Source organism: Trichosurus vulpecula, chromosome 6 (assembly GCF_011100635.1).
Source record: "Trichosurus vulpecula isolate mTriVul1 chromosome 6, mTriVul1.pri, whole genome shotgun sequence".
In the NCBI taxonomy this organism is placed as follows: domain Eukaryota; kingdom Metazoa; phylum Chordata; class Mammalia; order Diprotodontia; family Phalangeridae; genus Trichosurus; species Trichosurus vulpecula.
Window position 1 is genome coordinate 51,244,420 of NC_050578.1, and position 26,410 is coordinate 51,270,829.

General features: G+C 40.1%; 1 protein-coding gene across 1 annotated transcript in view; it reads left to right on the plus strand.

Annotated features, from left to right (window-relative positions):
- Positions 1 to 26,410, plus strand: part of TBCK (TBC1 domain containing kinase) — a 267,622-nt gene that overhangs the window by 228,861 nt on the left and 12,351 nt on the right. Inside the window, exons 24-25 of the mRNA XM_036764745.1 lie at positions 932 to 1,107; positions 18,069 to 18,228. Coding sequence (XP_036620640.1) covers positions 932 to 1,107; positions 18,069 to 18,228 — 336 coding nt within the window. The remainder of the gene's footprint in view (positions 1 to 931; positions 1,108 to 18,068; positions 18,229 to 26,410) is intronic.

Below are 26,410 nucleotides of genomic sequence, written 5' to 3' on the forward strand. Positions count from 1 at the left end.
ATATAAGGGAATGGAAAAAGGGGCATTAAGAGGATTCGCCGGAGGAAAAACAGAGTGAAAGAAAGAGAAGAGCATGTAGGATGTACGCAACTTCTCATATTTGGATTGCATACCCAGTGTCCCCCAGAACATTGCTGCAATAGGATGGGCCAGTATGTTTCTCTAGCATTCTAATACTTTGAAAAGTTAAGGCCTGTCTTTTTATCTGATTAAGCCAATATACTAGATTTCAAATAGCTACGACTGAACTTTGGCATAATAGGTAAGGAGGCTTGATTGAACGATTATATAACAACTCTTACTGGCTTAAGTCAAAACAAAGATGGTATTAACACCCTCTTTTGTACTAAAATTACGCAGCTAGATTGTGGGTGGTATCCCCAACGTCTAATAAATCAGCCTTTTTCTTTTCTACAAGTGTGTCATAGAGGAGATTACTAAAATGGGAATGAGGAAAGACCTAGGCTCAAATTGAGACTCTGACTTTAGCAATGGGCAAGTCACATGATCTCTCTGATCCTCAGTTTCTTCACTGGAAAAAAGGGATAACTTTCTTCATAGGGTTGTTGTAATGATCGTAATGTGTTTGTGTAAACCCTGCACCCTTTAAAGTGCTTTGTAAATATTAGTAACTGATTACCTTTACTCGTACCCTCCCTTTTGGCAATGTCCACCCACAAACTAAACATAGACATAGGCACCCACTTAATGGTGGTGACTCTGACAGATTTAACATCTTTAAATACCCATTTGGTGTCAAATAGTTGAAATCTGGAGGAAGAACATTAGCCTCTCCCTCAGTACCACTTATTTCATATGCCAATTCTCATGAAACAAAACAAGCTGTAGATCTCAACCTGATTTTTCAGCTTCTCTTTCCTTTTTTTTTTCCCCCAGAGCTAATTTTATTTTGCTTCTGTATGTTTTCCAGTCCAGAGAATCTATCCAGCTGAATGACCTGAAGTCAGAGGTGTCGCCACGGATTTCAGCAGAGGATCTGATCGACCTGTGTGAGCTGACCGGCACAGGCCATTTTAAAACGCCCACCAAGAAAACAAAATCCAGTAAACCCAAGCTGCTGGTGGTTGATATCCGAAACACCGAAGAGTATCCTTTAATCTTGAGTGAGGGCTTAAAGGAGAGGAGTGCTACTTTCCCTTACATGGCTTCCTTTTCTGTTGAAGGCATGTGTGACTAGGATGAGAAAAGTTTTGGAAATTCCAGAAGGCCCCTTTTGACAATCAGAAGGGTAGAACAGTCTATATTAGGAGTGTGTGTCTGTCTGTCTGTTTGTCTCTCTCTCTCTCGTTTCTAGGATTCAGTGATTTCTAATAGTTAGTTAGCAAAGTAACCCCCCAAAAAATGTCAGGATACAAATGCTGTCAGGTACATTTTCACAAAAGTCCTGAAGTAGATCTTTATACATTCTGCTCATTCAAGAATATTGAGATAAGGAGCATGCTTCCATTTTGTCTTAAGAGTGCCCGTTAGATGTTCTGGTGGGGAAAGGGGGTAAGAAGAGGGAGGCAGGGCCTTCAGGTCACACAGCACTCAGGAAGAACAGGCCTGCCATGTTTCCCAGAAGATAAGCCTTGGTAGCACATGGACTTGCAGGCCGTGTGGTGGCACTGACCATGCCCCGTGCTCTTTGGAATCTGGTGGGAGCAGAGGGATTTGTGAATAGGTAATGAGGCGGCTTATCTCTTGTGATGATCCTGCAAACCTCAGTTTGATAAAATTTTGCCATTTTCATTGGGAAGTAGAATAGAATGCTTCTCAAGACCAGGTCGTTTGTCCTAAAAAGATAGACAGATAGATAGATAGATAGATAGATAGATAGATAGATAGATAGATAGAGATGCGTGCGCGCACACACATACACACACACGCGCGCGCGCGCACGCGCACTTTAACCTTGTTTCTTCCTGATCATCCAATCTCTTGTGTCTCTGCAGTGCATCACCCATCTTTCAGAGGGGCAAATTCAGGCTTGCTATGAAGAGAAACATATCACCAGTTAGAGTGTCACAAAGTGTGGGATATAGTGGGAATTCCCTTTCGCTGGTTGTCTTTAAGTGAAGTCTAATGGCCCAGCGGGTTTTAGAAAGAATAATTTTACTCATCTACAAATAGAGATTTGCACTGATTCTACAGTTGCCATTTTTAGAGGGTTGCATGGGTACGCTGAAAGGTGAGGTGACTTTTCCAGGGCCACACAGCTGGCACATGAGCTAGAATCAAGGTCGTCCTAACTCTGAGGATGGCCTCCAGTCACTATGTCCCTTTACCCCTAGAGTAGAGGATGCATGGGATGAAATCAAGAACTCGGGGTAGAAGGGAAGGCTAGCACAGACAGAAGTTTCAGAGAGATGCTTGCAATCAAAGTTTTCTTTTCTTTTCCCCAGCATCCAGTCAATTCAGTTAATGATCACTGTCCCAGACAGCAAAATTAAAGTGAGAAGAGTTACAGAAATGGTGAAGGAATGGAAGGATCAGTTTCTAAGGAAAGTTAACGGTGTAAAATAAGTCTGCCCTAATGTAATGTCATTTAGGGAAAGCTGTAACAAGTTGGCATCAGGGGGAAGGAAGATGTTTGGAGAGGAGGGTTCGGTGGTGAGGAGACCACAGGAAGAGGCTTCCATGAAGGTATGACTTGGGGGATCTGTTAGGCTAAGTTCTCTTGCAGCTCTAGATCTATTTTCCTGCGATACCAGCTTAAGTGGCTTGTCCAGGGTCACCCAGATAGTGTACATCTGCTAGGACTAGAACTCGGGTCTCCAGACTCTTTCTGCTCTGTCCCAGCTGCCTCAGTAACCCCAGAAGTACATAAATTGGTCACCTCTGAGGCTGCATCAGCATTTCAATTTGTTTTTGCCCACCAAGGTAGTACTAATAGCCAGACTACACCTTATTCTTTTGTTCTTGCTTTTTTCTTTGAATTCCCAGTGCCTAACTCCTATTAAGAGCACGGTGGATGCTTCCTTGATTGATTGACATAGGTGGTCTCCACCTTTTTACCTTCTGTTAAAATGTGAATACTCTTGGGAATGGTAACACATTCAGCCTCATTAATCACATATGCTGTCATTCAAATGAATTTGTCAGAACCTTTCCCAAGAAAGTTTTCATGACAGAAGCAGCACAGTATTGGAGAGGATACTGGGGACTTGTGTTCAAAGCCCACCTCAAACACTTCCCATCTGTGTGACCCTGGACAAGTCACTTAATGTGTCCTGTGCTTCAGTTTCCTCAAGTATAAAATGAAAGGAGTCAGATCAGATGGCCTATGAGACCCTTCTGCCTTTAAATCAGTGATCCTTTGATTAAAAGGGAAAAAAGAGAATAAGAATACTTAGTGGAGTAGAAGAGGAGGCTTGAGGAGGGAAGATAGGCATCGATCTGATGGGTTCAGGTTCTGGAAACCCCCTGGAACTCTCCTTGAATCTTCCCACTTGATCTGGAGTTTGCTTGAGGCATGCCCAGTCAACTGGCCTTTCCTTGTCTGCACCAGGCCCCACCCTAGACTTCCCCCCTTGATCCTACATAGACCTTATTTTCCCTTGGTCACATGGTCCTAGTCACTGACATTTCTCTGTTACCTCACAGTCACCCCAGCCTACTTGGTCAACCCTAGATCCTTCTCACAGTCTTTCTGTATATAAGATCCCTCTCTACCTCCATTAAGGTGCTCAGATTCATTCTGGCCTGCTTACATTAACGATACAAATGATCAGATTTCTTAAGAGTATGGCCAATATGGCGGATCTATAATAAACCTTGTTTTTCTTTGGCTGAAAGAAGGCTTGGGTTGAATTCATTCGGGAAATGTCACTATTTCAGGGTCCCAACACCCCTAAACTTCAACAGATCCACCTCAGGGTTTTGCCTAAGACCCCCGCAAGCTCCAAGCCCTGTGATCCTCATTCAATTTGTCCAAGCCAAAATGCTTTCTCTCCCCACTCCTCAGCTCTGACCTCTACATTGCTAGACATGCATTGAAGCTTGACTGCCCTAGACTGAACTCTGGTTCCTACATGAGGTGTTTCAGAAGTCTTAGTGAAGTTTTAAGTTATTAAAGCTTACTAAGTCAGACTCTTGGAACAACTTCTATTTACTCAGAGGGAGCAGCCCTTCCCTGGGCTTATAGACATGCGGGAAGCAAATTAGTCTTGTCCTGTTCTGAGGTGTAGAAAGCTGAGATTGCTGGTGAGTCACTGCTCTTTAATTAAGTGGGGGTGGGTAACTTATTATGGATTTTTGGATGTGCTTCTTCCCTTAAGCTATGCATTATTTCAACTGTCTTAATCTTTTCTGTCTCTTTTTACTATATTTCTTCCACAAGTAGTTCAAGTCTGATAAATGTTATTTTTTTGAGGGGGAATCATCTTAAATCGAGATTGACACAAGGTGAGATGTGGGTTTCTTCCCACAGTCCCACAGTGTTTTGACATTGGTTAATAGCCCACATAGGTTGCTAGCCTGCTCTGACCCAGAGCTCATGTAATCAATGTTTAGAGAAGGGGTGGGCCAGAAACTGTGTCCTCGAGGCCACATGTGGCCCTCTAGTTCAGCCCTTTGACTGACTGTAAAATGTGGATAATACTAGTACCTGCCTATCTGTCAGAATTGTTGTGAGGATTGAATGAGATAATATTTGTAAAGCACCTAGCAGAGTGCCTGGCACACAGTAGGTGCTGTATAAAGGCTAGCTATTATTATGGTAACTATTATGGTAACATCCTCTTATGGTAGCATCTGAAGTCATGGACATCCTGCCTTTCCTTTTCAGCTTTTATTCATTTTTTTCATGGGTTTCTGTCGTGCTGCAAGATTCCAAGTTCTCTATCATTTGGTTTCTTGTAGTTGAGATTTCAGAAGCTCTCTCATCTCAGATTAAGTTTAACTGTTAAACTGTATATTCTGATGGGAAATGAGGCTGTGAATATTGTAGTAAAATGTTTTCTGGTTGCTCTGTTGCTTTGAGATTGTTAGTGCATGGCGTAGTAGACAGTTTCTTCACTGGCAGCTTGCTATATGAATTAAATCATGGAAGCATTCACCCCTAAAAAGTTATTTTGAAACAGTCTTTAATTTGAGAATTACATTAGGTATTCCTAGGCCATGTTCTGGCTTCATAGCCAAAGGTGCCTCCCAGATAGAGCATGTCATTGGAATCCAACTTTGTTAGAAATCCAACTTTGAGGTCTTCCCCTCTGTATTAGAAGGGCAGAGTTTATAATCTCAAAGAGGATCATAAACATGTCTGAAAGGTTCGGAACCGCCGGATATAAGAAACTCTCAAAGTAGAAGGCAGAAGAATCAAAACATATATTTAGGCTCCACAGTAACCAACCCATGAACCAGCATCCCCATTTTGACATATTAATGAAAAGTTTCCAGGCCCAATAAGTACGCCTTACAAGAGTAACCAGGAGGCTACAGAGAAGCATGATTGCGTAAAGCAAAATCATGCTTCCCCCTCTATGGTAAAAAGATTACCCACTGGCCTGAAGTCTTTGTTCAGCTTCCTCCCGTAGGTCAGCTCTGCTACTGGCAGCTCCTGCTTCGGCTATGGCTGTGGCTGTGGCTGTGGCTGTGGCTGTGGCTGTGGCTGTGGCTGTGGCTGTGGCTGTAGCAGCCTCTGGCTCCAACGGGAGGTGCTTTTAACCATCCAGCTTCTGCGGAGGGGTGTAAGGTGCGCCGGGGAAAGCACAGGTTCTTTCAATCTGCTTAAGCAAGGTGAAGGGGTTGACCGGGAAAGCACAGGTTCTTTCCATCAGCTTAAGCAAGGGAAGCAAGGTGAAGGGGCCGACAAGCTTACTCCAGTCCAACATACAAACAGCATTCAGTTCAGGGGAAAAAGCCAAACTAGTCAAGGGCACTTGTTGACTAAGTGCTAAGGAGCCCATTTTTGGTTGCCAATACACCCTCCCCAACTGACATTTTTGGGATGGTAAATTAGGCCATCTTTTGTCTCTATTCTTACCTAGTCCTTAGTCATTGAATGGGCATTGCCTCAGACAAACTGAGGCCTGGGATAGACCTTAATTTAGAAAGGCCAAGATCACCTACTGCATCCTCGCCAGTTGTCTTGACTTATGTCTTGCCTCATGTCTTATGACTTATGTCTATACCTCTGGGGGACAGAGGCTAATGACTTTATGACTTTGCACAGCACTGCCTCACTTAAATCCAGTTAACACCAAAGTCAAGATGTCACCCTTGTGTTGGCATTGGTCCTCTTCAAAAACAAAAAAAACAACAGCAACTAGAGAGAAGGTAAGTATTTCCAAATTTAGTTAAACGTGTAACCTTGTTTCTTCAGGAAAGACCGTTCTTAGAAAGAACAGTCACCACAATACTGACCCAGAAAGGCAAAATTGATTACAGTAAAACAAACCGCTCATTTATCTAAGCACATGCATTAACTCAATTATATTCATTAATGATGCTTAGAGTATAGTTTGCTTCAGACTCTTTGTGACCCCATTTGGGGTTTTCTTGGCAGAGATGCTGGAGTGGTTTGCCAGTTCCTTCTGCAGCTCATTTTACAGATGAAGAAACTGAGGTAAACTGCACCACCTAGCAGCCTGGAGTATTACTTACTACTACTATGTAATATTATCCTGGCTTGACTATAAATGAGACCATCTTCTGGATTCACACTTACCCAAAATATCTATAATACAGTACAATACAATGCAATGCAATACAGTACAATACAACACAACACAACACATATAATACAATACAATAGACAAACCTCATTGTGGCCTTGTCAGTATTGTTTTATTCTTGATCTACTTGTTAAAGTATCAGTTGACAATAGAGGAAAGTATAGTTTGGATTCGAGAAGAACTTAGAGCATCAGAATATACTCAAACTTACTGAAAAGTCTTTTGAGGAACATCTGCGTTGAAATTATAAATTTAACCAAATTTGGAAATTCTTTCTTTCTTTCTAATATATGTGGCTTTGGATTCTTAAAAAAAAATAGCTATTCTGTAGCAGGTGCTGTCTAAGTGAGAAAGCCTGGGAAGACCTAACTTCTCAAGTTAAAGGCTCCATCATTCAAAATTATCTTCTCTCATACCTTCTTTGGGGGGGAGAGAGGGTTATCTCACATTTTCCACAAATTCAATTCCCATTTCTCTCCAAATGACTCTCAAATCTATATAATCAGACCCAATCTAATTCTCCTTCTGAGATCCAGTCCCTCATGATCTATTGAACATCTCCGGTTTGAATGGAATGTCCCATTAGCATCCTAAATTCAGTCCATCCAAAACAAAACTTATCTTCTCCCTTAGCCCAGACTTCCCTATTTCTGTTGAAAACAACACCATCTTCCCAGTCACTCAACCTTGTAACTTCCCCAATCAGTTGCCATGTCTATATATCTATGTATGTAGGGGCATCTAGGTGGCACAGCGGATAGAGGGCTGGGCCTGGAATCAGGAAGACTCTTCTTCCTGAGTTCAAATCTGGCCTCAGATACTTACTAGCTATCTGATACTAGGCAAGTCACTTAACTCTGTTTGCCTCAGTTTCTCATCTGTAAAGTGAGCTGGAGAAAGAGATGACAAACCACTCTAGTATCTCTACCAAGAAAACCCCAAATGGAATTATAAAGAGTCAGATGTGACTGAAAAATGACTCAACAATAATAGGGTTAATAATAAATATTTATAATTAATTTAATTAATAATATGACTAATTAATAATGTGTGTTGAATGGATAGTTTTCCCTTTCCTTTGACAAAAGTATTATCTTTTCTAGGAGATAGGAAACCACTACATTTGGTAACCACTTTGGGCCTCCATAGTTATAGTGATTGGAGGGGGTTGGTTAAGAATAGAATCTAATATTAAGGACAGGGCAGCCTATCTAGGAGTACTCTAATATCACTGCTAAAATTATATTTAAAGTTCAGTTTTTATAGAGTCAATTTAAGTACTTCAAAATTGCCTGTAACTCTTGAAATGATCTCTGAGCCCTCAAAGCTATTGCACTTTCTGCCTGGAGTCAATTAACTGGTGAAATGATAGTTGGGGCTGATTTTTATTCACTGAATTGGTCAAATCAGCCAGTGTTTTGACTTTGTATAGACAGAGCCAGTCAAAACGCAGTGTCTTGTTTTTTGACTTATCTCCTTTTTAGCATGTTTTAGGGGCAGAATTGAAAGGTTTGTCTCTTCATCTACAAACTGAGTTAATTATAAAGATTTTAATCCATTTAAGACCCTTTGTTTTAAGACTTCCCCAGTATTATCTAAATACTTCTATTCTGTTGCATTCTAAGTAAAATTCTTTAAAATTCTTGTATTTTTTTTTAAAAACATGTTCTCCCATAAATCTTCATAGACTAACTCTTGGTCATTGCCAAAGTAAATCCATGTAATCATAATTAAACTTTGGGATTTGTAGTCTTTTTCCAAGTTATTTGATAAGATGTGGCTGTATATTTGATCTTGAAATAATTCCACCTAACTTATGCCAAAATTTCTATTTTCTTTAGAGTAGAATCATCACTCTCCCCAAAGTAAATTGATTTTGAATTGTGCTCCTTTGCATTGTCCCAAATATTTCATGTTCTTCCTGTATCATTTTCATTGTTTTCCTTTTCTTTTACTGATCATTTAAATAGGAAAACTTTGTCTATCGTAACTTTCCCATATTTATATAAGTAAGCCAGTCCTTTAGCTTTTTTATAAATGGAATGTTTTAAAAACAAGTCCATAAATTTAGAGCTAGAAGAGACAGACCCAGCACCAAAACTCATATTTTCTGATGCCAAATCCAACACCCTATTATACTATAATGCTTTTCTACCTTCCTGTTGTCATTTTAATCTGCCTCTATAAAATAATTGAAACTATTGTAAATAGTCACCTAGATTCAAAGCTTTAAAATCATCTTTGATCTCCCCTTTTCTGACAGCACAGTGTACAAGTCATGTGAATTGAAGCTAGAGGTGAGCTGGAGCCAGCTTGAACCAATTCACAAGAGCCAGTTGTTAAATTTTCTGTGTAAACATTTACACCTTAGAAATCGCTACAAATGAGGATTTAGTTTATTGCTTTGTAGATTGTCTTGACTGAAAGTGCTTTAAAAAGTTAATAACACATATTAAATTTTAAAAGGTGTATTTTTTTTGGAGAGCCAGTTGTTAAACATTTATCCAGCGTACCACTGAATTTGGACCTATTGCAAAATTATATGCAATAAAACTAAAAAACCTTTGAGGTCATCTAGTTCATCTCTTATTCTGAGGTAGATGAACCTTTTCTATAATACCTTTGACAAGAATCCTTTATGTAACCTTCCCAGTCACTCCTCTGCTTGAAATCCTCAGTGATGGGAGCGCTCACTTCCCCATGAGGCAGTCCATTCTACTCTTATACCACTCTAATTATTAGGAATTTCTTCAAAATATTTCTACCTTCTATGGGAGGGGCCCCATAGAATAACAATATCTTCCATATGGCAGCCTTTAAGACGCTTGAGGATAGCTGTTACATCTTCCCCAACATTTCCTCTTCTCTAAGATAAATGTACCCCTTGGTTTTGACTGATCTTCATCAGTTACAAAGTATAAGTGACTCTACCTCCACAGACTCTTATTTTCCCCTAAGTGGCTGGTTGTCCTTCTGTGAATGAGCACCATCTCGTCAGTATATCCCTTCTAAAACATGGCACCCAAAACCGGACACAAAACAACAGATATAGTCCAACCAAGGGTGAGACTTCCCATGGGACTTACTGCCTCCCTTGTTTGGGGCATGATGTATCTGTTAACCTAGGCAAAGATCACATTAGCTTTTCAGCTGCTGTGTCAAAGTGTTGATTCTTATAGATTTCCCAGTCCGTTGAAAATCCCAAGTCTTCACATGAACTATTTTCCAATTACCTCTCTCTCGCTATATGCATGCAGTTGATTTTTTAAAAACCAAAGTATAGGATTTTACGTTTTTTTTAGTAAACTTTGTCATATTGAATGCAGCCAGTCCTTTTGAAATCTGATCCTGTCATCAGTATATTAATTATCCCTCCTAGCTTCTTGTCATAACATACTATATGTAAGCATGTATTGAGTTGAACAAGGTAGCTTTAATAGGTGACTTCTACATTAAATGGAAAGTCCTTGCTGCCCCTAAAAGTATCTTCCCTGCCGTCTCAATGGCAGACTTGGTTTAAGTGAATTTAAAAAAAAAATTTAATCTTAAATTTAGAATTAAAAAAAAAGAAAAATTAAGTGAAAATTGCAGCTGTACAAAAGGGCCTCATGGATAGTAGGTTACTCATCAGAAGAGGTTTTCAAAGAGAAGCCCATTACACTAACTGCTACCATTTTCTTTCCTCTCCTTCCTTTACCTCTTGTGGTTTGGTTTTGGGCCCCAGCACTCCAATTAACTGCCAGATCCAATGACCTTTTCATCTTTCTTGATCTCCCTGACGAAACTCTTGACTACCCTCATTTCCTGAATACTCTCTTCTACCTAGGTTTTCATAACACTGTATTATTCTGGTAGCTTTCCTTTGTCCATATCCTGCTCCCTTCCCCCTGCCCCCTTGGCCACTCCTCCCCTCCCCCAACCCTCTCAATGCTTGGATGTATGGCAGAATTCTGTCCTGGGCCTTCATCTGTGAAAAGGTGATTTAGGCTTTAAGGAGTTGTATTCTTCAGTAGTTCTAAATATTTAGCAGTTGGAATTTCCTGGAATTTATGTTTTGTGTGCTCTGATTGATACAAATGTTGATCCAGTCTCTAAACAGAAACCCTTTGGTGGAGACTCAGTCTCAAGTCAGACCTAATGTTCTACATCCTTAGTCCTAAACATGGTTATTCTTACTTTGGTCTGTAACCATCAGAAATGATCCGAAGGACCTAACCTTGTAAAATCATTAGAGGTAAATAAGGCCAGATTTCTTCCATGCCCATTTTTCAAAACTTCATAGTATATATTGCTTGTGCTGAGTTGTTTTGTGTGTTGTCTCCTGCCTCAGAGTCTGAGCCCCTTGAGGGCAGGCACCTTCTTTGGTCTTTGTATCTCCACTGGCTAGCACAGTCTTGATGCATAGTAGGTGCTTAATAAATGCTACCTGGCTGACTGACTTTTGGTTGGAGTGGTGTCAGGTTGAATTTGGAATTGAAACCTTATCTAATATTGACCCAAAGAGTCTGGAAATCAAGGTGTCCATCAAGTGTCTAGAGCTACTTTGAAGTTCACCTTAAATATCTATGTGGAAGATCTCTGAAGGAGTTTTCTGAATGCCCCAGGGATAAAAGCACAGGTGACATGCTTATCAAGTTTGCGGATGACTCAAATCTAGCAGGGATAGCTAGCAAATGAGATGAAAAGATGCAAGGGAAGGCAAAGAGAATAAGTATTTACATAGCACATACATGTGCTAAGGACTTCTTACAAATATTATCTCATTTGGTCCTCACAAAAACTGCAAGGTAGGCGCTATTATTTTCATCATTTTACATTGGAGGATACCGAGGCAAAAAGAAGTTAAGTGACTTGCCCAGGGTCACACAACTGGTAAGTATCTGAGGGCAGATCTGAACTCAGATCTTCCTTACTCTAGGCCCAGCACTCTATCAAATTACCCCACCAAAAAGACCATGATGAGTTAGAACATGGGGCCAAACCTAGTAAGATGAAATTCAATAGGGGGATGTGTGTTGGCATACACTTGGATTCTGTCAGTTTCACCAGAACAAGATGGGAACAGCATGACCAGACTCCAGTTAGTCTGAAAAAGGCCTGGGGGGGTTAGTGGATGGTTGGAAAGCTGGATTTGAGTCATTAATGTGATTTGGCATCACAGACAGAGAGACAGACAGACAGAGACACAGAGAGAGAGAAGTGAAGTGAGTAAATAAAGCTAATGCAGTCTTAGGCAGGATTAAGAGTCATGGCTTTAGAAGGATGGGGTTAGAATTCCTTCTTCCCTTGTACTCTGTCCCAGTCAGTCCACATCTGGAGTGTTGTATTCAGTTCTGGGTCCCACTAGACGAGAGTAAACAGTGGTAAAAGTCCCCAAGATCCTACCATGATCACTTGAAGCATTGTTTAAACCAGAGAAGAGATAATTGGGGCCAGGGAGAGCCTTGACAGTGCTTTCAAGTATTTTCAAATACTTGTCAAAAGAAAAGCAGTTATAAGGTTGTGCAATGAGTTAGACGTGCACAGATGCCCTTGAGTGGGGTGTTCCACCATTTGGTATGATGCTGCTGTAGCAAAATTCCAATGCAAGGACAATGGATAGAAGTTACAGAGAGGTAGGTTTTGGCTTGATGTAAAAAAAAAAAATTCCTACAAATCACAAGTGATAGAATGGACTGCCTTGGGAAGTAATAGGCTCTCCTTCAGGTAAAACCCTGGAGGTGTTTATCATAGAGGTTTCGTGAGTTATACTAGATGAAAGGCAGTATAGGACACTGGACTTGGAGTCAGGAAGACCTGTGTTCAGGTGTTTGTAAGCTGTGTGACCCTAGGCAAGTCACTTGACTCCTCTGGGCCTCAGCTCCTCATCTGTTAAATGAGGTGCTTTGCCTCAGTAGACATCCCTTCCATCTCTAGATCTGTGATACCACAGGGTCCTGCCCATTGATTTTCTAGAGAATGAAGTGCATCACCCCACAGCAAACATTATTCTTAGTACAACCTCATTGAAAACAAGATGTACTGTCACGTGATGACAGTAAAATTGGCAACCAGGGGTATTTTGGGGCCATATAACTCTCCTTGTGGCCCATGAACGTCAGTCAGCATCTCTCTGGTGGTAAAGGGGTTTGCAGATTGGATGAGTGAACTTCTCTAGGGCAGGGACTGTCTTGCACCTCCTTTTTTTGGGGGGGGGATATTCTTTGTGCTTAGCATGATGCTTGCACATGTGTCTAGGGTGGCTGAGTGGAGCCATGGATAGAGTGCTGGGCGTGGAATCAGGGAGACTCGTCTTCCTGAGTTCAAATTTGGCTTCAGACACTTACTAACTGTGTGACTCTGGGAAAGTCATTTAACCCAGTGTGCCTCAGTTTCCTTGTCTGTAAAATGAGCTGGAGAAGAAAATGGCAAACCACTCCAGTATCTTTGCCAAGAAAACCCCAAATGGGATCACAGAGAGTCAGATACAGGGCAGCTAGATGGCACAGTAAATAGAGTATGGGACCTAAAGTCAGGAAGGCCCATCTCTGTGAGTTCAAATCTGACCTCAGACACATACTAGCTGTGTGACCCTGGGCAAGTCACTTAACAAATGTTTACTGAGTAACTGATTAACTAATCTCTATGCCAACACTTTCTTAGCACTGGAATGTTGCTAAAGCAGCCTAGTATCTAATGGTGAAACACCTCATTCAAGAACATCTCTGAATGTGTTGATGTCTGACTTATTCTACGACTAATAACTGCTTTTTTTTAAAAACAAGCAGTAATGTGGCCAGATTCTTAAACCTTCAATTCATAGAATTAAGGTATCTGTCTAAACTACAAAGAAAGCAATAAGGTGACAGTCCTAATCCAAAAATATGTATAGTGGTGTGTTCATCTCTAAACTTAGCTTAACATGCAGGACATGTGCCTACTTGTCTTTTCCATTAAAGTCCACTAGAATGAAACCCAGAGTCCCTAGGGCAAAGAAAAAGTGCTTATCTCAGAATATAATTAAACAACTTGGTCTCTTTGCCAGATTCATTGCAGGACTGAGCACAGTTAGCTTGGGTCAGAGGATTTTGAAGGCCTTCGTATATCCATTACTACCCTGCCCTATCCAGACAAAAATTGCAACATTTTATGATGGGCTCATTTTTCAGAGGCTTAATTTTTTAATATGTGTAATGGGAAGATCTAGGAAGTTGATAAAAGAAATATCTTCAATAGTCATAAAAATTATGAAAATGAGAATAAAAAATGTCCACTTCATGTTACATGTTTTTCCCTTCCTTTGCCCCTAAGATTTTGGATTGGAGGTGGTGAAGCTCCAGTAATGACCAGGGAAAATCAGTTCCTTGAATAATCTGTTTTATGCATTGTCTAGCTTGATTAAACAAAAAATTATGACCATTATAAAGGCACAAATGTGCAACTAGGACACCCCCTTTCTTCCTGCCCTATTTGGCAATATTGCAGTTAAGAATGAAGGATTCCAAGATGCCCATTCATAAGGTTTCATGCTTAACCAAACTTATTTGGATTGGAAGTTTCTTAAGAAAAGTAGGTATTCTTGGATTATTTCTAATACTTTTTGTTTGGGATACAGTGGAAATCATGGAAGACACCATTTTTCCCCGGCTTTTGTGTGTGTTTCCTCCCTTAACTAAACTTGGGAAGGTTCAGAGGAAGATATTAAATTAACTAAACGTGTTTAAAAGGTTTGGCCTTTTTTTGAGTTTTATTATGGGCCACCTATCCTCAATCAGTTACATTCTGACTGTAGTCTTATTTTATTAAACATTCCATTATTCATACTGGAAATGTATTTGTACCTCAAACCAAAGGACAAAACCATAGAAAACTTAAGCAAGATTACAAGTTCAGATTGTTTGTGACTGAAGGACACTTTTGCCTGAAGAAGGCATAAACAGGTATGAAAATGCACACACCCACGTTTGAATTCACAAGAGCAGAACCTTGACTTTTCTGAAACCCATCCAGATGTCCAGTGATTCCCAAATGTGCTGGTTAGGGCTAGAACAAAGAGTGTGAATGAGCATTATAAATCAAAATGCTTCCAATTTGCTTTTTTTAATTGCCTTTGCTACTAGAATTGAAATACTAAATTTTCAGTCTCCCAGGTACTGTCCATAGTATGTGTGGTAGGCAGGAATAAACTTTAATAAATAATTACATTTTGTTTCAGGATATCACACACTTTGTGGTCCTTCATATGTTTAATCCAAGTTGCTTTTTAAAAAATAGGATTCCTATGACCTAACCTTCAATGAGCCTTGAGTGTAACTGATTTATATTATTGCTTTGCTATTAAAACACTAAGAAAAAGAAAATGTTATTAGTTGTAAAGTGCTGTTTAACAAATGCAGGAGCTGTTTCTGCCAACCTGATTTAGGACTGGCAAATAAAGATAAATTCTCTGGATTTATTCAGGTTGTCAGGTTCTTAATTTGTGGTGTGGGAAACTTTGATTTTAAGGTACTTATTTACCAAAAGTGAAAGTATTGTCAAAGCAATTATGTGCTCAGGGCTGTTGTTCATGGAAACTACCATTTTTTGCATGTTGAGTGTGTTCAAACCTTTAAACTCCCTGTGCTGATGAAATCCAAGGAGGGGGATGTATCAGTCATCATTAATTCTTAGCCTCTTCCAAATTAGGTTGACTAAGCAATGACCACCAGGATGTCGGAGTCACTCCTATCTCCCTCTTATATTTCCTGGAGTTTTGTGATGCTTTTCCTCATGAAAATAGCCCATGCTTTTCTTCCCTCCTCCTTAAAAAAAAATTAAGAATAGGAAATGATCAGTCATCACAACTATTGCAAGGGAAAGTAGCCACAGATTTAGACTGCACCCCCCCCACACACACACACACAGAAAGAAACATGGCCCAGGAAACAGTGGAAGGCAGCAAGGTAACCATCAGGTCAAGAACAATCATTGGCAATTTTCTCTGTCTCCATTTGGCCAAGTGACCAAATGAGATGTTCCTAAGGACCTCCCCTTCCTTTGGCTTTATTCTTTGAAAAACTTGCCTAAGTGTTCTGGCTCTTTTAAATATATTCGAATAAGTATCCTAATGACTTTATTCAGATTGGCTGAGGGAAGAGAAAGGGAGATACCGAGGGGTTTTTTGAATGGGTTTATTGTTAAGCCTTTGATATGGCTTGAAAGGAAAAAAAAAAGTGTAAGCTTTCAGAGAGATTGGCACTGGAGAAACAAAAAAGCCTTTTGTAATAACTCAGGTGAAGAGGAGTCTGGCTTGGAAGGAGGAAAGGCTTCCATGGATACACAAACATCTTTTCAGGTTTTCAGGAAGAATACATAGTTAAGGGAAAGAAGAAAGAGTCATTATAATTACATTTGATATCTATGAAGATGTGTCCTGGAAAACAATCCCAGAAGGTTTCCAGCATTCTTCTTTTTGTACTTTATAGATTTCAGGGGCTCAGTGAGAAATACTGTGGTGGTATGGATGGTACAGAAACACAGGTGCTAGAATTCCAATGACTGTATCCCAGAAAGAACAGCCATTGCCCCCATTTCAAGGAGCAGATGGCTGAAAAGAGGAAGAGGCAGCAGAGTCTAACAGAGAAAAGATTGAGGCATCCCCATCTAGACAGGCAGAGGTACTCTCTAAGAGCCCTGACCCATAAGCACCATTTAGTACCTGCTTTTCCACAGCAGGTATTTCTATACAACTTTAGGAAGTCCCTAAACATTGTTCCCTAAGGCATTTCATGTGTTTTGGTCAGTTATTTGCTTCTGAATATGTCAGGTCCACAAGCATTTATTAAACTCTTTACTATGTACCAGACACTGGGCTAAATTTGGGTACACAAAAGGGGGCAGAAGCAATCCTTGCCCTCAAGGAGCCTCCATTCTAATGATGAAAACAGCATGTAAAATAAATAGGTACATACAAATTAGGGGGAAAGTAATCTAGAAGGGAAGGCAGTAGCATCTGGGGGCACCAAGAAAGGCCTTCAGCAGAAGGTGGGATATGAGCTGAGATTTGAAGGAAGCCAGAGAAGCTAGAAGACAAGTGAGAAGGGAAAACTTTAGAAGCCTGAGGCCGTTTGAGAAGGTGCAAAAACAAGAAATGTCATGTTACAAGAACAACATAGGGTTATATGGTACATAGAGGGTAATAAAATGTAAGAAGACTGGAAAGTTAGGAAGAGCTTTGAATGTCAAACAGATGATTCTATATTTGATCCTGAAGGTAACAGGTAATAATGACGTGGTCAAACACGTGCTTTAGAAAAATCACTTTATGATGAGCAGGGTACTCTCAGAAAAACCTAGAAAGACTTATGTGAATGGATGCAGAATGAAATGAGCAGAACCTAAAGAACACTGTACACAGTAGCAGCAACATTGTAAGATGATCAGCTGTGAATGACTTAGCTGTTCTCAGCAATACAATGATCCAAGACAACTGAAGGACTTAAGATAAAAAATGCTATCCATCCCTAGAGAAAGAACTGATGGTGTCTGAATACAGAATGAAGCAATTTTTTTTTTACTTTCTTTTTCTTGGGTTTTATTTTGGCCATCTTGTTTTCTCTTGCAGCATGAATAATATGGAAATATATTTTGCATGACTACGCATGTATCACCTATATCAAATTGCTTGCCTTTTCAATGAGGAGAGTGGGAAGGGAGGGAGGGAGGGAATTTGAAATTCAAAATTTTAAAAACAAATGTTAAAAATACTTTTTACATGTAATTGGGGAAAAATAAAATATACAGTCATTTTTAAAAAGACAATAAAAAAGAAAAATCACTTTAGCAGCTACATGGAGGGTGAATTGGAGTGAAGAGAGACTTGAGCCTGAGAGACCATACTTTCATCTAAGGTCAAATGACATAATGAATGTAAAACACTTTGTAAAACTTAAATACTATAAATGTCAGCTAATATAATTTATTATAATTATCACCTGTTTGGATATATTTCCCCATCAACGAAGATTTCAAACCATTCATACATTTTCATTGGGTGAAACATAATAATACTGGCCTGTACGTCTCCACAGGACCCCGCTCCCCAAGCCTTTCTCTCACTGCTCAGTAAGCCCACCTCCTTTCCCAATCATACCTTTCTTTGATGATTTCCTCATGCTCCTTCATCAATGAAAATAAGCTACAGCCTCCTGGAGTCTGCATTGTCCCTCTCCATTGCTGTTTAGGTCACACTAGATAAATGCTAGTTATTATTGTTATCATTAATGTATTCTCCTGTACCAATCTTAAATCTGATGTGCCATAAATACTATGATTGTGGGTTTATTCTGATACTTCTTTAAAAATAAGGTTTTTCCATTGTTCTCCTGTCTGCACTCAAACCACTGAATTTTCCTTGACCTTCCCTATTCTCAGTTTTAATCGAGGCCACATTTCAGGTAGCATCAGTATTCCCTTCAACTCTGCGTTCACCACGGAAGGGGAGCTCTCCCAGGGCCCTTCCACCACCATGCTCCAGAATTTCAAAGGGAAAGTTATTGTCATTGTGGGAAATGTGGCAAAACATACGGCTGAGGTAAGTCAATCCCTGGACAATGATCCATACCTGTGAATTTTCTTCTCCACCCCCTATAGGCTTTTGGTAAGTATACTTACCAAGGTTCACAAGAATGTAAAAGTTCAAGATTGGTTTTACTTACACTTTTTCCACTGGGAGGGAGAAAGGAAACCAGTATTCTTTTTTTTCAATGTTGAGCATCAAAATCGTCAGTGAGTTTCTTTTCTACCTACTTTCTGAATTCACAAGGTAAGTTATTGAGAGAAGACCGAGCAGAAGTATTCCCTCAGTCATCATAAAAGAAGATGGACCTTAACGTAGGGAATAGATATAGGGCTTGGGGAAGAGTGAATCCTTCTGCAACAAGCCTCTGACACCTTTTTTATGAAGTGGCTGTAGTAATGGCAGATTGAAGGTGAAAGTTCTTTATCCTAGATTCAGAGCTTTCTCACAGGGAGACTAGGATAAAATTAACTATTTGAGAATGAAGACTTTATGAAATGAAGATGGGCATTAACTCATGTCTTCATCCAAGTCGTACAGTCCAGTGATGCAGGCATTGTGAATAGGGGTAACTCATATCTGGAATTCTGGCCAGAGGCCATTTCAAACAAACATATCTTCTTCCCAGAGGCACAGGCTGTTGGAAGCTTTGTTGTTACATTCTTCAGTTAGAAGCAAATGCACATCTGCCCCCATGATTAATCTTAACTGGCCGTGTTACAGAAATGCTAATGGAGGTGTGCTGAGCATCATAACCTAAATGAATTTTAGTGGGAGGTCCTCCTTTCATCCAGGAAGACCTGGGTTCAAATCCCACCTCATATACTTATTATGTGACCTTGAGTGAGTTAATTAACTTCTCTGGGCCTCATTACAAAATTAATATTTTTCTCATTTTTTTCCTCATTTATAAAATCAGAGAAGAGGTGGACTCACTGGTCTCTAAGGTTCCTTCCAGACACAGATCTATGTTCTTATGATCCCATCTACCCCAAGGGCTGTTGCCATGGGAAAAGCTCTTTGTAAATCTTACAGTGCTATACACATCTACCTAGGCACAAGTGTGGCATAAGGGAATCTTAACTTGAAGTCAGGAAACCTGGGTTTGAATCCCATCTCTTTTACTGTCTCTGTGATACTGAATAAATCACATAGCTTCCCAGCCCTAGTTTTCTCTGGGGATGCTTTGTCTATAAAGTCTATTTCACTGGGTTATTGTGAAAGTCATATGAGATTTCTATAAAATGTTTTGTAAACCTCATGCAGGCACAGACCTCTAATCCTGTAACTCGCTCATGGCCTTAAAGCAATATTAAACCAATATTGGTTATTATAACTAGTCATTATAGTAATCATATTATCTTATTTTTGTTGTTATTATCATGGTTACAATTAATATTCAAAATTCAGTTTGAGGAACATTTCAAAATGTCATTTACCAGAACTGGAGAAAACCCTAAAATATTTACTTATTTGCAATTGCACCTACATTACCTGTTTGTTTTTCTACACTGGCATTTTCTTCTCTAGGAGCAAGCATAGGGAAGATTTACCTGACTTAACTCAGGTCAGCAATTCAACTGAATAAGTATTTATTGAACATCTACTGTTGAGGGCCGTTCCAGGCACGAGACCATACTTAATAAATGCTATTAGATGGTACAGTATGAGGCAATGGAGGGAATACTGGCTCTGGCATCAAATACCTGGGTTCAAATACCTCCTCTTACACTTAATATTTATCTGGATTACTTTGGATAAATCACTTAAACTCTGTGGGCCTCAGTTTCCTCATTTGTAAAATAAAGAGGTTGGATTCCATGGCCTTCCATGTCAACAAGCATTTATTAAGCACCTACCTAGTATATTCCAGGCACTGTGCTCAGCCCTAACTTACAAACAAAGAAACAGCAAATACAAAGAAAAGCAAAACAAACAAAAAAAAATCTCTGCTCTCAAAGAATTCACCATTTTAATGTGAGGAGACAACATGCAAACAACTATATACAAACAAGGTGTAGACTAGATCAATGGGAGATATTAGCAGGGGTGGGGGTGAGGGTTGTGGGGGAACTGGGAAAGAGTTCTTGCAGAAGGGGGTAATTTAGCTGAGTTTTGGAGGAAGCCATGCATGGGGAAGAGTTAGTAAAAATGCCCAGAGCCAAGAGGTAGTGGTGTTGGGTTCAAGGAACATCAGAGGCCAGTGTCAGCAGATCAAAGAGTGTGTGGTGGGGAGTAAGGTTTAAGAATGCTCAGAAAGCCAGGAGGGAGCCAGGTTGCAAAGAGCTTTGAAAGCCAGACAGGTGACTTTATATTTGATCCTTTGGGTAATAGGGAACCACTGGAGTTTATTGAAGGTGAGGGAGATGGGGGCCAAACCAGTGTGAATGAAAGATTACAGGTCTGAGCCCAGCCTTCCAGGCCTCCACCTCCAGTGTATTAAAGTATACCAGAAATTTTCATGAGATGGTATCTAAGGGCCTTTTGAAAAGGTGTAGTCTACACTTTCTCTGCAGGTGTGTGTCCTGCCTAGCACTGGTTATTTGGGCAGCCTTGATTTGAAAGAAGTAAGATACCAATTCTTCTGAACTGAAGTCAGTCCTTGGCAGCTGGAAGACTGCTAGCTTCAAAACCTAGTCAAGTGTTATGAAGAGATGCTGGAGGTGCCAACACTAGGCATCATGACAAACTGGGATTTCAAAAGACTGTGATGTTTTGCCAAGTTCAAATTTGGGCTTGGGAGGTTTTTTTGTTAGCAAGACAGGAGGCACTGATTTTAATTCTGATTTTACCTCCTTAGAAAGTTCCTGGTTTGAAAAGAAGCAAGTGCAAGTCAAATATGGCTTAGCCATTGAAAATTCAGAAGTGGCAAAATGGCTCATGGAAACTCTAGGAAAGAATAAATGAGCTGTTTGTTTAGTGTGCACCTGCAGGAAATTATAGCCACCCATTTGCTGTGAGAATTATGTAGGAGGCTCTGTCTTTTAATATGGATATGAAGAAATTACTCTTAAATGACCAAATATGTTGGAAGTTGGAATTTGCAAAGACCAGAAGGAACAGTCAGCCAACAAGCATTTTTATTAAGCTCTTACTATGTGCCAGGCACTCTGGCTGGGGATACCAAAAAGGCAGCTATGGGAATGACCACTTATTAATACGACTGTCCATAATTAGAAGGTATTTGACACCATGCTAATTATGCCTCTACTGACTGTCTTGCCTAATTTAAATTGATTTCCTGCAAGGCAGGGGCCATCTAGGTTCAAGTCTGGTCTCTACCATATACCATCTTATGACCCAAAGCAAATCATTTGACTTCAGGAAGGGAGAGAGGAAGGAAGGAAGGAAGGAAGGAAGGAAGGAAGGAAGGAAGGCAGGAAGGCAGGCAGGCAGGCAGGCAGGCAGGAAGGCAGGCAGGCAGGAAGGAAGGCAGGAAGGAAGGAAGGCAGGAAGGAAGGAAGGAAGGAAGGAAGGAAGGAAGGAAGGAAGGAAGGAAGGAAGGAAGGAAGGAGGAGGAAGGAAGGAAGGAAGGAAGGAAGGAAGGAAGGAGACAGACAAGCATTTATTAAGCACCTGTTTTATGCCAGGCACTGTGCTAGGCATCTTACAAATATCTCATTTGAGAGCACCCAGCTGCCTCTGATCAGCAGGTGCCAATCTGCTTTGGTGGAGGGAATTGTTTATTCAGAGCTCCCTGCACCAATCAAATCAAAAGTTCAATTAAAAAATAAAAACAAAAAATTTAAATCACCGAGTTAATTTAGGAAGAATACTGCCTTTCCTCTGCATTTTCAGCTCTGGTTCATCAGGCCTGGGTACCCTGGTCTAGCTACCCTCCAGTGACACATTGAGGAAACACTTTGAATCTATAATCCCTCCTGCAGACAAAGCCCAGTTCTCAGCCAGAGAAGGGAAGAGCTGGGTTGGCAAAGACCCTAGTGTAATATGGAGCTCCCATAGAGAGGCTGCCCAGGGTCAGGATTAAGTTGTACTAAATCCCACTCCAGTAAACCCCTTAATTTTCTTCACCCTAAAGGTTGAAGGAAGCAGTGAACTAATGTTTAATCGAGCATGTCTGAATGTGCCATGAGCAAAATTATATTAGCATAAAGGAAAGCTGCATTCAGAGCTGAATATCCTTAAGTATGTACAGTTTATTCTTGAACCCATGGAATGTTAGTTATTGCTCTCAGGGTGAACTAAATTTTGCTTTGCTCTCTGTTGCTAGAGAGGTAGTGAAATTAAATTGACAGGCCAAAAAGATGTTAGGTGGAGGAAGAGTGAGAAATAAAGAGTAAAAAGGAGTATGAAAATCAGTTCCAAGTCGAATTGTGCCAAGAAATAGCAGAATCTCCTGCTCATATTAATACACAGATAATCATCTGCTTCAAACTCACGTGGGAAACTGCTTCTCAGGTTGCTAGACTGGAGTCAGATTTCCTGGGCAGAGAGGAAACCATTCCAAAAGGTAAAGCCACACGCTCCTTGAAAGGCCACAAGTTGGGTAAGCAGTCTTGGAGAGCCTGTGAGAGAATTGATCGGTCTTTTCAATCAATGGAGAAAGTTTGGAATCTGCCTAGAATAGATTTGCTTCAGTACATCAGATTTGCTTAATAAAAGTACCACTTTGGTCTCTTTTTGCTTTGTATTAACTAGACCTCAGAGAGTTCAAAGTAGCCCAGCTACTGCACCTATTGTCCAGGCTTGGTCGTTTCAAAAGGGAGTCCACCATTTTCCTGAATTTTACTCTTCAAGACATGACTCTTAATTTTAGTTAAATAGCTGATCAAAAAAAAGTCAGTATATTTTATTTTCAGCCACATAGTCACCCGCTCTGCTGCCCTTGGCCCACTTTCAACCCCATTACAAGCTCTCAGATTTCTCAGATCTACAAAAAGCTTCACAGTGACCCTTCAAATGCCATCCTATCATTTCCCAGAAGTAAATTAAAGCCGTTAGCGTGGATGATGACTTAGCATAGAAACATGCATAGTGGGCTATCTATAATAATTAGCCCCTCAGTTCTTTTTTTACTGTGGGAAAAAAAATATGGCTGGATACAACTTTGGGAATAGTGATGAACCTCAGCCTGGAGAAACTAGCCAATAAACTGTGGGTCAGAACAAAATGAATCCTCCCCGCAGTGTTTTCATAATGACAATGAGGCCTCAGTAGCATATTATAAACTCCACATTATTATGTGGGCCTCTGGGGCTCATAAAAACTCCAAAAATTATTGTTTATTTTTACCTAGATAACTTTGGGGTCACTGGACCATGAAGATTTAATCCTCATCAGGATATATCATTCAAAATGTTATCTCAAAAAGAGATGGAAGGCATCTTTGCTTTCACACAGTCTTGTCAGCCCTTTGGGACAGTTTCTAGTTTAGCTCATCCTTAAAAATGTCATATCCTTGGCACAAAATCAATGCCTTTCTTTTCTCATTAAAGAACTGTCTTGCCTAGGTGGGTGTGATGGCCCATCTTAGTAAGAAACTTTGAATGCTGTCGCTATCTATCCTCATCTTAAGAACCCACTTGTGATCACACCCAGGGAAGATTCTTTTGTCTGACAATTGGAAACCTGATCCAGGCTTGAGTTGTAAAGAAGCATATGATTATGGGAACATGCTTGGGAAATCAGCAAAATTTGAAATTTGGGGGGCTTATGGTTAAATACTAGAAAATTCAAAATGAGTAAGGTTTATTATTGCAGTTCACTTTAATAAGACAAGTTCCCACTGTGAGAGGCATGTAGTGCAGTGGCTAAGAGCTGGTCTCAGTGTCAGAATGACCTGGGTTCAAGTTCTACCTCTGAGACAGACTGACTGTGTGACTCTGGGCAAGTTGCAAAATCTCTCCGTGCCCCAGGTAACACCCTGAAACCGCCAGTTATAGGGTAGATAATCCATTTGCATTGGTACAGGGTCAGTAGAACCAATTAAATCATAGGTCCAGTCCAACAAAAGTGCTATTCCTGTGGATATATCCTGTTGGATATAGAATATAATATAGACATGAGTTTTTTTTATTTGAAGTTTAGTTTTCTCTGTGATAAATCAGTGTATTTCCCTCCCGTCTTTTCCTTGGTTCCTGATCCCAACTGCACCTTATAGCTTGGCCTGTAGTGATCACTCATGCATTGCTTTGCCTTCATGCATTTTATTTGCCTCAGGAAAAAACCAGGTTTCTCTCTCCTTCCTCTCCCCTACAACCAAATCTCACTCTTGTCTTCTTTTCCTCTTCCTTCCCTGCCTCAGGCTTTTTCCCTCTTTGTTCTCTGAGGCTTATTCTTGTTAACCTGCTGAGTACAATTTTGTGATCCAGGGAGAAAAAAAGAAATGAGCCTCTTCCACTGCTTTGGAAATTTCAGAATGATTGGGTGTATTTGCTGTTCCTACTTCTCTGGCTCCAGATAGTATCTACCCAGCTCTTCAGATTAATAGGACACTTCCAAGCTACTTTGTATGAGGTCTTTTACCTGTCAGAAAGTTTCTTGGAACCCTTGGTAGTTGTTCCTTTAAGTACTTAGCAAAAGCATGAAACATGTTTCACCTTTATCAGTAAAGTATGCCAGGAATTCCCCTTCATCTTGATAGACTTGTAAGCATTTGCTGTGGTTAAACTTTTAGCTTTCTTTCTAACTTTTTCCTTTCTTTTCAACGAATGATAATGTTCCCTGGTTTGACCTCAGACCATTTCAGTATAAATGGAACTTGGACTCAGTGTATCTCATCAGAGAATTATGGGTAAAAATTCAGACTCTTCCAATCTAGTTCAAAATCTGGCCAGTGAAAGAAGATCACTTACAATGAGAAAACAGCTAAGTATCCATACACAATTCTTGGGCCCTTAGTTTTTTAGAAGTGTTATAAAATTAAAAGCATGCTACTGGCCAAGTTTTACAGTATGGGTACCCTATAACTCCTAATCTGGGTTCTGACATCAGGTTTCTGTGTTTGTATTGACTGTATGATATGACAAAACAGCCTAAAATTCTTTTTAAAAAATCTCCAAACTTTCAGCAAAAGTCGCTGAGTCACTTTTTTCAAACGTTATGGTCTCTGGCCCTATTTTCATGACACAAAGCAGAATGAAAGTTATCCTGTCTCAATATGTGTTATTCCACACGCCCACCCTGCCCTCCACAGCCCACCATTTAATTACTCCTTACCGCAGGAATGTCTGTAGATGAATGAGAAACTAAGCATCCTTGCCCTCTCTGTCAACCTGAAGAGAGTTGGAACTTGGCTTTGATCCATCACTGTTCTAACTGGGTTTTGTTACCTCTTTAGTGTATACATTCTTTGCTGAGCATCATTCACGCGGTGTAATATGACCAATGTTCACAGGCACAGTTGGAGTTTACTGCCCCAAGTGGGCAAGTATAAACAAAGATTGATAAATTGGCTTTGGTGGTTTTCAGTTCCTAGGTTCCTCAGACCAACTGGAAATATACCATATGAGGTTCATTATGGCTCCTGATACATGATGGTACTTAGTCGGTGGAGGTCTGACCCACAGTGTGCACTCCGAAGAGGCCTATGTTCTGATGTAGTGCTGTGCAAAATGTTCTTTATTAGAATAAGAAACTGGATACCTTTTTCTATCACATTGCAAAATGAAATCTGTAGTTATACTTTTACCACCAAATTTAGGATTTTTTTGTGCTTATTAGTGTAAAACATTTCCAGGATAATAAATAATAATCGCTAACAGTTTTTAAGCACTTGCTATGTTCTAGGCACTGTGTGAAGTGATTTACAATTATTGTCTCATTTGAGTCTCACAACAACCCTGGAATGTAGGGGCTGTTATTATGCCCGTGTTACAGATGAACCCGTAGGAAGAAACTATTTTCTTTTTTTTTTTTTAATTTAGTTGTTTTTTTTTAGAAACCACTTTCAACTTAAGTCAACAAGAATTTTTTAAGCACTACTATGTACCGGACACTGCGGAACACAGAAAGGCAAAAAATAGTCTCTGCTCTCAAGAAACTCACTGTCTCCTTGAGGCTGTAGGAGAGACAAATAACTATGTGCCAACAAAATATGTGCAGGATAAATAGTCACAAAGGGAAAGTGCTTGTGTTAAGGTGGACAGCTGTAGAAGGAGGTGATCTTTAGGTAGGACTTGAAGCGAGCCAGGAGGCAGGGATGAGGAGAGAGAGAGAGCTCCAGACATTGGAGGGC